This window comes from Bombina bombina, chromosome 3, assembly GCF_027579735.1.
Source record: "Bombina bombina isolate aBomBom1 chromosome 3, aBomBom1.pri, whole genome shotgun sequence".
Lineage (NCBI taxonomy): Eukaryota > Metazoa > Chordata > Amphibia > Anura > Bombinatoridae > Bombina > Bombina bombina.
This window is the reverse complement of record NC_069501.1, coordinates 161,413,001-161,425,205: the sequence shown is the minus strand read 5'-3', so window position 1 is coordinate 161,425,205 and position 12,205 is coordinate 161,413,001. Positions and strand designations below refer to the sequence as shown.

At 33.8% G+C, this 12,205-nt stretch overlaps 1 protein-coding gene across 2 annotated transcripts in view; it reads left to right on the top strand.

The window, feature by feature from the left end:
* Positions 1 to 12,205, top strand: part of ROBO1 (roundabout guidance receptor 1) — a 551,348-nt gene that overhangs the window by 409,119 nt on the left and 130,024 nt on the right. The window contains exons 8-9 of one of the 2 annotated variants that reach the window (XM_053706024.1): positions 3,070 to 3,194; positions 11,279 to 11,450. In XM_053706024.1, coding sequence (XP_053561999.1) covers positions 3,070 to 3,194; positions 11,279 to 11,450 — 297 coding nt within the window. Of the gene's footprint in view, positions 1 to 2,945; positions 3,195 to 11,278; positions 11,451 to 12,205 lie in introns of those variants that run through there. The other variant, XM_053706023.1, reaches the window with a different exon arrangement.

Sequence of the window (12,205 nt, the reverse complement as noted above, 5' to 3'; positions counted from 1 at the left end):
CGCACACAAATACCAGCGCTGCTTTGAGCTGGTTTTACGTGCTCGTGCACGATTTCCCCATAGACATCAATGAGGAGAGCCGGCTAAAAAAAAGCCTTACACCTGCAATAAAGGAGCGTAAAGCTCCGTAAAGCAGCCCCATTGATTCCTATGGGGAAAGAAAATTTATGTTTACACCTAACACCCTAACATAAACCCCGAGTCTAACCCCTAATCTGCCGCCCCCGACATCGCCACCACCAACCTACACTTATTAACCCCTAATCTGCCGCCCCCAATATTACCGCCCCTAAATAAATGTATTAACCCCTAATCTGCCACCCCCAATGTCGCTGCCGCCACTATACTAAAGTTATTAACCCCTAAACCTCTGGCCTCCCACATCACTAACACTAAATAAATATATTAACCCCTAAACCTAAGTATAACCCTATCCCTAACCCTAACACCCCTAACTTTAATATAATTAAAATAAATATAAATAAAAATTACTATCATTAACTAAATAATTCCTATTTAAAACTAAATACTTAACTATAAAATAAACCCTAAGTTTGCTACAATATAACTAATAGTAACATTGTAGCTAGCTTAGGTTTTATTTTTATTTCACAGCTACATTTTTATTTATTTTAACTAGGTAGACTAGTTAGTAAATAGTTATTAACTATTCACTAACTATCTAGTTAAAATAAATACAAATTTACCTGTAAAATAAAACCTAACCTGCCTCACACTAACACCTAACATTACACTAAAATTAAATCAATTACATTAATTAAATACAATTAACTAAATTACAAAAAGAAAATAAACACTAAATTACACAAAATAAAAAAGAAATTATCAAATATTTAAACTAATTACACCTAATCTAATAGCCCTATCAAAATAAAAAAGCCCTCCCAAAATAAAAAACCCTAGCCTAAACTAAACTGCCAATAGCCCTTAAAAAGGCATTTTTCGGGGCATTGCCCCAAAGAAATCAGCTCTTTTACCTGTAACAAAAAATACAAACAACCCCCCAACAGTAAAACCCACCACCCACACAACCAAACCCCCCAAATAAAATCCTATCAAAAAAACCTAAGGTCCCCATTGCCCTGAAAAGGGCATTTGGATGGGCATTGCCAATAAAAGGGCATTTAGCTCTTTTTCTGTGCCCAAACCCTAATCTAAAAATAAAAACCAACCAATAAACCCTTAAAAAACCTAACACTAACCCCCGAAGATCCACTTACAGTTTTTTAAGACCGGACATCCATCCTCATCAAGCCGGGAGAAGTCTTCATCCATGCGGGCAGAAGTCCTCAACGAAGCCGGGAAAAGTCTTCATCCAAGCAGCAAGAAGTCGTCCTCCAGGCGGGCAGAAGTCTTCCTCCAGACGGCATCTTCATCCTTCCGACGAGGAGCGGCTCCATCTTCAAGACATCCGGTACGGAGCATCCTCTTCTTTTGATTCCTCTTGAAGAATGAAGGTTCCTTTAAATTACATCATCCAAGATGGCGTCCCTTGAATTCCGATCAGCCAATCGGAATTCAAGGGATGCCATCTTGGATGATGTCATATAAAGGAACCTTCATTCTTCAAGAGGAATCGAAAGAAGAGGATGCTCCGCGCCAGATGTCTTGAAGATGGAGCCGCTCCGCGTCGGAAGGATGAAGATAGAAGATGCCGTCTGGATGAAGACTTCTGCCCACCTGGAGGACGACTTCTTGCCTCTTGGATGAAGACTTCTTGCCGCTTGGAGGAAGACTTTTCCCAGCTTTGTTGAGGATGGATGTCCGGTCTTCAAAAACTGTAAGTGGATCTTCGGGGTTAGTGTTAGTTTTTTTTAATGGTTTATTGGGTGGGTTTTATTTTTAGATTAGGGACTTTGGGCAATGTAAAAGAGCTAAATGCCCTTTTAAGGGCAATGCCCATCCAAATGCCCTTTTCAGGGCAATGGGGAGCTTAGTTTTTTTTAGGTAGGTTTTTTTGGGGGGGTTGGTTGTGTGGGTGGTGGGTTTTACTGTTGTTTGTATTTATTTACAGGTAAAAGAGCTGATTTCTTTGGCGCAATATCTTGCAAAAGGCCCTTTTAAGGGATAATGGCAGTTTAGTGTAGGCTAGGTTTTTTTTTTTTGGGGGGGGTATTTTGATAGGGCTATTAGATTAGGTGTAATTAGTTTTAATATTTGATTTTCTTTATGTAATTTAGTGGGGGGGTTTTAAATTTAGTTAACTGTATTTAATTAATGTAATTTATTTAATTTTAGTGTAATATTAGGTGTTAGTGTAACTTAGGTTAGGTTTTATTTTACAGGTAAATTTGTATTTATTTTAACTAGGTAGCTAGTAAATAGTTAATAACTATTTACTAACTAATCTACCTAGTTAAAGTAAATATAAACTTACCTGTAAAATAAAAATAAAACCTAAGATAGCTACAATGTAACTATTAGTTATATTGTAGCTAGCTTAGGGTTTATTTTACAGGTAAGTATTTAGTCTTAAATAGGTAATAATAGTAATTTTTATTTAGATTTATTTTAATTATATTAAAGTTAGGGGTGTTAGGGTTAGGGTTAGACTTAGGGTTAGGTTTAGGGGTTAATATATTTATTTAGTGTTAGTGATGTGGTAGGCCATAGGTTTAAGAGTTAATAACTTTAGTATTAAGCTAGCTGAGCACATTAGGTGAGCTAATGACAAAAGGCATATATGTGCACCCACCAATCACCAGCTAGCTCCAAATAGTCTACTGCTGCTCCTGATACCAAGAGAACAAGGCAAATATGATAATAGAAGCAAATTGGAACGTTTCTTAAAATTGCATGATCTATCTAAATCATAAAAGAATCATTTTGACTTTACTGTCCCTTTAAACCTACTTAAGCATGCTCACATGGAAAGAACTATCATTTAATACCAAAATAAAGAGGAAAATGTGTTAAGAAACATTAAAAATTTTAGTAAAATGAATGCTCTGTCTAAATCGTGAAAATTCCATTTTCACTTCCATCTCTCTCTCTTTATTTATGTATTTCTTTTTAATATGAGATCTAAATGTTTCTTATCTTCTGCAGAACCTCCAAATTTTGTTGTAAGACCTCGTGACCAAGTTGTTGCCTTAGGCCGCACAGTAACCTTTCAGTGTGAAGCAACCGGAAACCCACAACCAGCTATTTTCTGGCAGAAAGAAGGGAGCCAGGTAAAAATGCCTATGAAGTTGTTTTTACTTTCACAAAAGAGACAGAACGTATGCATTGAAAGTATTTTTGTTATTTTTAGATGTTGACTTCCTGGTAGGTTGTTATTTTGTCAGCCAAGTATTAAAGAGAATCCTCCCAAAAAAAAAATAACAATTGAATATTATCTTTGACCTTAGATATACAGTAGGCAACAGATTCCTCAAAAACTATGTGCAACTTCAAAAAATTTTTTTTTTACTACTTCCAATTTGATCCCACTTGGTCATGAGTGGCGAACCTATGACATTGGCATAACAGATTTATTGTCACTCCTCTGGGCTACCACTTATGCTGCTTTGTTTCAATTGTAGTACTTAATAAATTCAATTTCTCAATAATCTGTGCTATATATTAGCAATAAAACGTTAATTGTTGAGATATATAGATATATATTATGGATTTAAAAGAAAAAAAATAACTTTAGTGTATCCTTATAGTTCCTTAAAAAAGTAATGGTCACTTGAGATAATTTTTAAAAGATTATAGCCAATTTCGGCACATGCTTTAAAAAAAAATGCTAGGAATTTTGTTTTATATTCCAACACAAAAACTTGCACACATATATTATTTTTCTCCTACTTTTTATTTTCTCACTAAAACTAAGGTTGAAGGAGCAGCCTGTCAGAGGATTTGTGTGTCAAGGAAAGTAGATACCTTGTTCTCGTATCAATAGTATCCAATGATGTTTTTTTGATACTGATAGCAGTACCTATTTAATATCTCAGAAAGTATTTTTTGTCTTATACTCAATTTCTTTAAAGGGACATGAACCGGTAAATACATGCTAGTTGCAATGCTATATTCAAAGATTAACCTAAGAATATTGTGTAGTTGTATTGTTTAAATTCATGTTAATTGTTTGAGTATAAAATATATTATTGTAAAAGTTTTGTTTCTATAAAGTTCTTAAGCTTCTATAAAGTAATAGTTGCCATAAGGTTTTCCCTTATCTGTTTCTTCTGCTGAGGATACTTAGAGACGGATATGACACATAACAGAGTATATAAAAACAAGGCTGGTTTGTTGAAGTAACTTTCTAACAGGAATTCCACACAGAGTGACTGCTGACTCTCTTTTGTGTCCTGTTTTATATATGTCCCTAATTGTCCTCAGCAGAAACAATAGATAAGGGAAAAAGTAAGGTTTTTACATGGCAGTGCCCACTGCTTTAAAGTATCAGTGGAATTGAGAAAACTAGCAATCTTCATGGTTAAATGTATAGAAGAAAGGGGACAAAATAATTACTGCAAAGTAGTGTTACTATATAACAGTGATGGGTAACCTTGACATCCCAGATGTTTTGAAACTACATTTTCCATGATGCTTAGGCACTCTGCAATCTAGCTGAGCATCATGGGAAATGTAGTTCAGAAAAATCAGGGGTGCAAAGAAGTGATGCCAGCCATGTTTTCCTGGGCAGCTATGAGTTACACATGCTGCAGGGTGTGCAGGAAGGAACATGAATATTGCTTTCCCAGGTCACTATTTGTGTGCTCTCCATAGGCAGAATACAGAATACTCTGGACACCCTGGAACATGTGTAATTCATAAGTGTCCAGGAAAACAAGGCGGCAACATGTTAGCCATCACTGCTATATACCATTTAACATTTGTTATTACAATTCCAAGCTGTTTGTTGTCCTTTTAATTAAAATTCAAGACTTCTTGTCTAATTGAGCAGTTACTCAACCTATTTGGTTCATTAAAATATTTTTCTTTAAATATGACATTGTTAAAGCATTTTGCCCATCACAGCAGTATGACGTTGCTTTTGTAGCACTTTATAAAGATGTATTTACATTAATTATACACAGACAAAATGAAGAAATACTGAGCATGTGTGCTGGAAATGTTGCAGGCTGTTTAGTCTGATGTTACTGTTACATTCCCTTGACCTTGAGATTAAAGTGTAATTCTAAATCTAACGAGCACTTATTATAGTGATCTCACATAAAATGTGCTACATAATGGCGTTCATCTGCAGTAAACACCTTCATATTTTCATTTCAAATGTTTAGTTTTGCATATTGAAACAATTTTGCAATATATTTTCATTATTTAATTAGCCCCTTTTTCATGCAATTTAGCTCTGAAAATTTGCCAGTTTCTTATTCTCAGAACTTGAAATGAACCCTACTAATTGGCCTTATAAGATATCAACTGCAAAACAATGCATTTTATACTAACTTTATGACCCTGCTGACTTCTTAAGGCTAACACTGCTACACATATGTCCCTAATTGGTCTTATAAGATATCAACTGCAAAACAATGCATTTTATACTAACTTTATGACCCTGCTGACTTCTTAAGGCTAACACTGCTACACATATGTCCCTAATTGGTCTTATAAGATATGAACTGCAAAACAATGCATTTTATACTAACTTTATGACCCTGCTGACTTCTTAAGGCTAACACTGCTACACATATGTCCCTAATTGGTCTTATAAGATATGAACTGCAAAACAATGCATTTTATACTAACTTTATGACCCTGCTGACTTCTTAAGGCTAACACTGCTACACATATGTCCCTAATTGGTCTTATAAGATATGAACTGCAAAGCAATGCATTTTATACTAACTTTATGACCCTGCTGACTTCTTAAGGCTAACACTGCTACACATATGTCCCTAATTGGTCTTATAAGATATGAACTGCAAAACAATGCATTTTATACTAACTTTATGACCATGACTAGCCTTGGCTCCTCCAAGTAGGGGAAATGTTGAGTGGAGTTGGTGACTGTAAACTAATTGCAGCATTAAATGTGTTAATTTGTTTTAAAAATACTAAGACTTGGCTGAATGTTATTCTATAGCAGTGTTTCTCAACCAAAGTCCTCAAGTACCCTCAACAGGCCAGATTGTCATTACTGAACCAGTGCACAGGTGAAATAATCATCTTATGGGAGACAGCAGGTTAGTAACCATGGTGTTATGGATAAGCTGATTAGTTCACTTGTGCACTGATTCAGCTATAATGAAAACCTGGCCTGTTGGGGGTAATTGAGGACTGCGGTTGAGAAACAGTGTTCTATAGCAACATCTTTTTATATACAATAATTATCATCTTTTTATATACAATAATTATCCAATTTGCTAATTAGTACAACTAATTATGTAAAAAGTGACAAACGACATAACAGTCATTTTATTCTTTGGTACATCTAACAGAATATGTTCTAAAAGCATCTTACATTTTTGTGCGGTTATAAATAAAGATACTCTTCGTGCTAGTTTGAAAATTAACCTTTTTCGATATAAAACACATCTAACATTTTTAAATAGTCCTCTCCCATATAAATGATACATACATTTGTTTTCTTGGTAAAATTGTCTTTTAATATGTTTAATCTGCTTCATACAAAATAACAAATACCAGATAGAGTTTATATTTTATTGCATGAATGTCATAACCAACACTGACCATGAGTAAAATAAAATGCTGGTTAGGCTATATGATGCATATACTAGTGTAGTATGTGTGATGTGCACTAAATTGTGATTCGTTTAAAAATGTCCTTTTTCTCAATGCTGTCAAAACTCATTTCCCTTAAATCCATTTGATGTAAGAGAAGTATTTGCACCAACTATATACTTTACTGTCTTTTAAAATGCACATCTAAACTAAAAAATATTTTTTTTTTAATGTATTACTTTTATTACGTTTACATTAAAGTCTAATTTTGTATACAAAATAAATATTTAAAACAATTAAAATTGTCACTTTGGTAGCACATTATGTAGAGTTTTACAAAAGCACGAATAAACCAGAAATCCTTTGAGTATTTATCTTATATCCCTTGATAGCTGCCAATTAGGACTAGTTGTAAATAATGTTGTTCACCACTCTAAGCAATAACTATGTTGCATGTAGCCAACTGAGACAATTTTCAATTTGAATCTGACTTCTACCTTCTCTAGGAAGCTTGAAACACTCAAGTCAAAATTAAACTTTCATGGATCAAATAGAGCATACAATTTTGAACAACTTTCCAATTTACTCCCATTAACAAAACGTGCACAGTGCTTTTATATTTACACTTTTTGAGTCATCAGCTCCTACTGAGCATGTGCAATAATTTGCAGAATATAAGTATATGCATTTGTGATTGGCTGATGGCTGTCACATGATACAGTAGGAGTGGAAATCAACATAGCTGAAATTTGTCAGAAGAAAAATATTACTCATTTGAACTTCAGACTAAATGCTATTGCAGTGTCTTTTTATTATGCATTTGGTGATTATGCAAATCTACTGTATTTACTGGTCCTTTCATTTCTGGTGAACTACAGTTTGACATTAGCGTCCCTTTAAATGTTGTTTTTTTTGTCATCACTCTAATAACAAATTGATTGACCTGCTTACCCTTCTGAGTAAACATGTTACTAAATTTAGATATTAAAATGTTTAAGAAAAGCTAAAACACATGTATCATGGGAAGCAGCAGATCCATTAATAGCCCGAGAAGTACAATTTATCACTGCTTCTAGCTGTATTGTACTACAATAAACACAGGTTTGATTACATCAGTAAAAGGTCATCCATTTATCAAACAGCTTGCTAAGTCTTTTCACTAGACATGAGAATGTGACTGCTTTTGAGAATCATACGTTAGACTCTGTATTCATTTTGGACATTTAAGTTAATTACATATAAATAAAATGTACACATAGTGGAATAAACCAGTAAAGCATGTAAAATGAAAATGGCAGTTCCTGTGTGGTTTAACTGTAAAAAATGGAAGCATAAATTACAGCTAAAAGTGATGAGCTCTTTCATTGTCAAATGGTGACACTATGGGGCCTATCTATTAAGCTCCGAAAGTAGCTTGACGGCCCGTGTTTCTGGCGAGTCTTCAGCAGTTATGAAGCAAAGACCGCTGCTCCATAATCGCAACAATTCAACCCGACCGAGTGCGATCGGGTTGATTGACACCCCCTGCTGGCAGCCCATTGGCCGCGAGTCAGCAGGGGGCGGAGTTGCACCAGCAGCTCTTGTGAGCTGCTGGTGCAATGTTAAATGCGGAGAGCGTATTGCTCTCCGCATTTAGCGATGTCTTGCGGACCTGATCCGCACTGTCGGATCAGGTCCGCAAGACATTTCTTAAATATGCCTCTATGTATATAAATGCACATACAGATGCTAGCTAGATCACATATATGGTTGTCATTCCTTAAAGGGACATAATACTCATATGCTAAATCACTTGAAACTGATGCAGTATAACTGTAAAAAGCTGACAGGAAAATATCACCTGAGCATCACTATGTAAAAAAGGAAGATATTTTTACCTCACAACTTCCTCAGCTCAGCAGAGTCAATTCTGTGTAAAAAGTTATACTTCACCTGCTCTCAGCTGCAGGTAAAAAAAAAAATAATAAAAAAAAAATTAAGAAATGAACAGCAGCCAATCAGCATCAGCAGTGCTGAGGTCATGAACTCTTACTGTGATCTCATGAGATTTGACTTAACTCTCATGAGATTTCATAGTAAGCTTCCTTTACCTGATTGGTGAAATAATATGAGAGTGCACGATGCTCATCCTTTCAGCTGTCCCAGGACAGACATACTAATATGCTGCTTAGACATCCTTTACAATGGGAGGTGGCTACTGAGGAACTTTTGAGGTAAAATATCTTTCTTTTTTACATAGAGATGTTCAGGTGATATTTTCTAGTCAGCTTTTTACAGCTATGCTGCATCACTTTCAAGTGTTTAAACATTTGGGTATTATGGCCTTTTAAACCTTGTTGTTGGAGGATGTGTTTTAGATTATTAAAAGGACAGTAAATACTTTGAGATTTTAATATAAAATGCATGGCTGTGTATAGTACAATAGTTTTGCAAAATACTTTTGTTATTTATGTTGCACACTTTTCTTATAATTTAAGTCTGAGAATAATTGTTTCCAATTCTGATACCTGGAAGTGCACGTGACCGACTTTCATAAGCCTTAACCTGTCACACATCGGCCCCTAATTGTCTTCAGCAGAGGTCATCAGATATAGAACTGTTAAACAATAAATTGATATTTTTGGTACTATACTGGCCATGGTCAGTCTTCTCTATGCCAATAACAAGTATGGATTAGCTCCTACTAATAATAAGGCAAGTGGTAGTTGAAATTTGGCTATTTAAAAAAAAACAAAAAAACATTGCAACAAAAAAGGTATTAATGTATTCAAAATGTTTAAAACTCTCCTAGTATGTTAACATTTTGAAATGTTGTAGAAAAATCTTGTCATTACAAGATGTTTACTGTTCATTTTAATATGCATGTGTTCTCCAAATATATTTACCTAATCAAGGTTTAAATTATATTTCAGGTAACTGGACACTTAAAGGGATAGGGAAGTCAGTATTAAACTTGCATGGTTGAGATAGAGCATGTCATTTTAAGACACTATTAAATTCACTTCTATTTTCAAATATGCTTCATTCTCTTGGTATCACTTTTTGAAAAAGAATATGCACATATCTTACACTAGTGGGAGCAAGCTGCTGATTGGTGCCTGCACACATTTGTCACTTGTGATTGTCAAGCTGTGCTCATCTAGCTGCCAGTAATGCAATGCTGTTCTTTCAGCAAAGGTTAACAAGAGAATGAAGCAAATTTGATAATAGAAGTAAATTGGTAAGTTGTTTAAATTGTATGTTCTATCCAAATTATGAAAGAAAATGTTGGGGTTTCCTGACCCTTTAAGTCAAAGATAAACTTTCATGATTCAGACAGAGCATGCAGTTAAAAAAAAAAAAACAACTTATAGTTTATTTCAATTATCAAAACCGTACACACTCTTTTTGTATGAACACTTTTGGAGGCACCAGCGCCTACTGAGCATGTGCAAAAGTTCACAGTATATGCATTTTGTAATTGGTTGATGACTGTCACATGATGCATGAAGCAGGCAAAATGGAAGTAACTATAATATTTCAAGAAAAAATCTACTACTCTAAACTTTTATTATGAATTTGTTAATTATGCAATTCATCTGTATTTAATGGTCCTTGGTTAATATGCTTATAACAAAATCCATGTAAAATATACTAGAAAGCATCTTGTAACATAATTTAGCGGTTAGCTTAAAAAACAGACCCCATATGTTCCAACTCACCAGACCTTGAGCCCTTATTGATTTTGATTTTCAACTGTTTGAAAAATAAATCTAATGTGTGATAAAACTAAAGGTAACATATAATTTGTAATTTGAATTCTGAAAAATAAATTTGTTCAGTCACTGAGCAAAGAAAGATTTTAATAACTGTATCTGTAAAACATTTGGTGCATCAGGTGCAGTTTTTAACCCCAAGAGTCCAGGAATAAATCCTGTCTCTGACAAGACCTTCCATACATATTTTAAGAGGATGTTCTAAGATTTATAAAACACAGCTTTTAAAGGACTTGTTTACCATATTTAAATGCAACTAAGACCTGAAGATATATTTACCTTACTTGTAATTAGTTTATTGAATAGGATATTGAGATATTTTCAAGCACAGAGAAAATATAAATATGTATAAATTGGTAAAGAATATAGTATGTATCAAAAAGCATATCAAAAAGTAATTTTAGGTAAAATATACTGGACTACAAGATGCATCCATTTTTTATATAATAAAGGAGGTCAAACACACAGAGGACCATTCTAATATCTTTGAATGTCTTTATGAGTCTTAAATGTATGTATTATACAGCATATGACGAGTTCTATGAAACTGCTGCTGATTATGAAATTGTCAGGTTGATAATATAATTATAGATATCAGCTTCCATGATTTAGGCAATTAATTTTAAATGCGTCAAAGTTTTTAGCATATTTTAAATTATTTAAATAAATGATGATGATGATGATGATGATGATGATGATGATGATGATTATTATTATTTAATGAAAATGTGTTTACTTTTAGAAATCATATACTTTTTCTGTCAACTCCTTAATTATTATAGTTTATACAATAATAGTAAGTAAACATTCTCAAATGGAATATAGTCTAAATACTCCTTTGTAAGCTCACATTTTTTTATGTTTAGAACCTGCTGTTCACCTACCAACCTCCGCAATCATCAAGTCGTTTCTCTGTGTCTCAGACTGGTGACCTCACTATTACTAATGTTCAGAAGTCTGATGTGGGATACTATATCTGCCAGACACTGAATGTTGCTGGAAGCATAACAACAAAGGCCTTCTTAGAAGTTACTGATGGTAAAGTACAAATATTTTATTCAAAAGCTTTCAAGGACACGGAATTCCCTTATCTTCCCAAAGAAGGGAGTCATTCCCAGCCTTTGCATGTTTTACAATCTTCTTTGTGAAGCATGTTTTTAATTAGGGTTGTTTGGGTTTTATAATTGGTTCTTGGAGCCAGAAATGGAATCTCATTTTCTCTGAATTGACTTTAGTGTGTGAATTTTGTATCAGCATGATTAAGATGTTGTAGCTGTATTGTCCCTGGAACCAATTAGATATGGCGATAAAATCTTGCTATTGATTAATTATTACCAACACTTGTGATACGTGCTCTCAAATATGCACACCATCCATAGCTTAATAACAGTAATGTTTTAATTAATCCAAAGCTGCATTTTTATAACTTTTTAAACACATTTTGAAGATATTAAAAAAGTCTCTGCAGACTAACCACATTCAATTAGCAACAGAGAAACTGTTTATTTAGCTGTTGGTATATCTACTTTTGCACCCATCATTTTTCACATTGGTTATGTGTTCATTTATTACATTTTACAAATTTAGTAAAATGTGTGAAAACTGTCATTTCCTATTAATAATAGTGTACTGCAAAAAACATACTTTTCAGTCATGCCCAGCAATTAAATTTTTTATTCTTTGCATATAAAGTAATGTTTTTATAAAGATTCCTTTCCTTACTTGACTGTCTTTTTTCTACTATTTTTATATTGTATATATTTTTTAAATATTAGTTCATAGCTACAGTATTT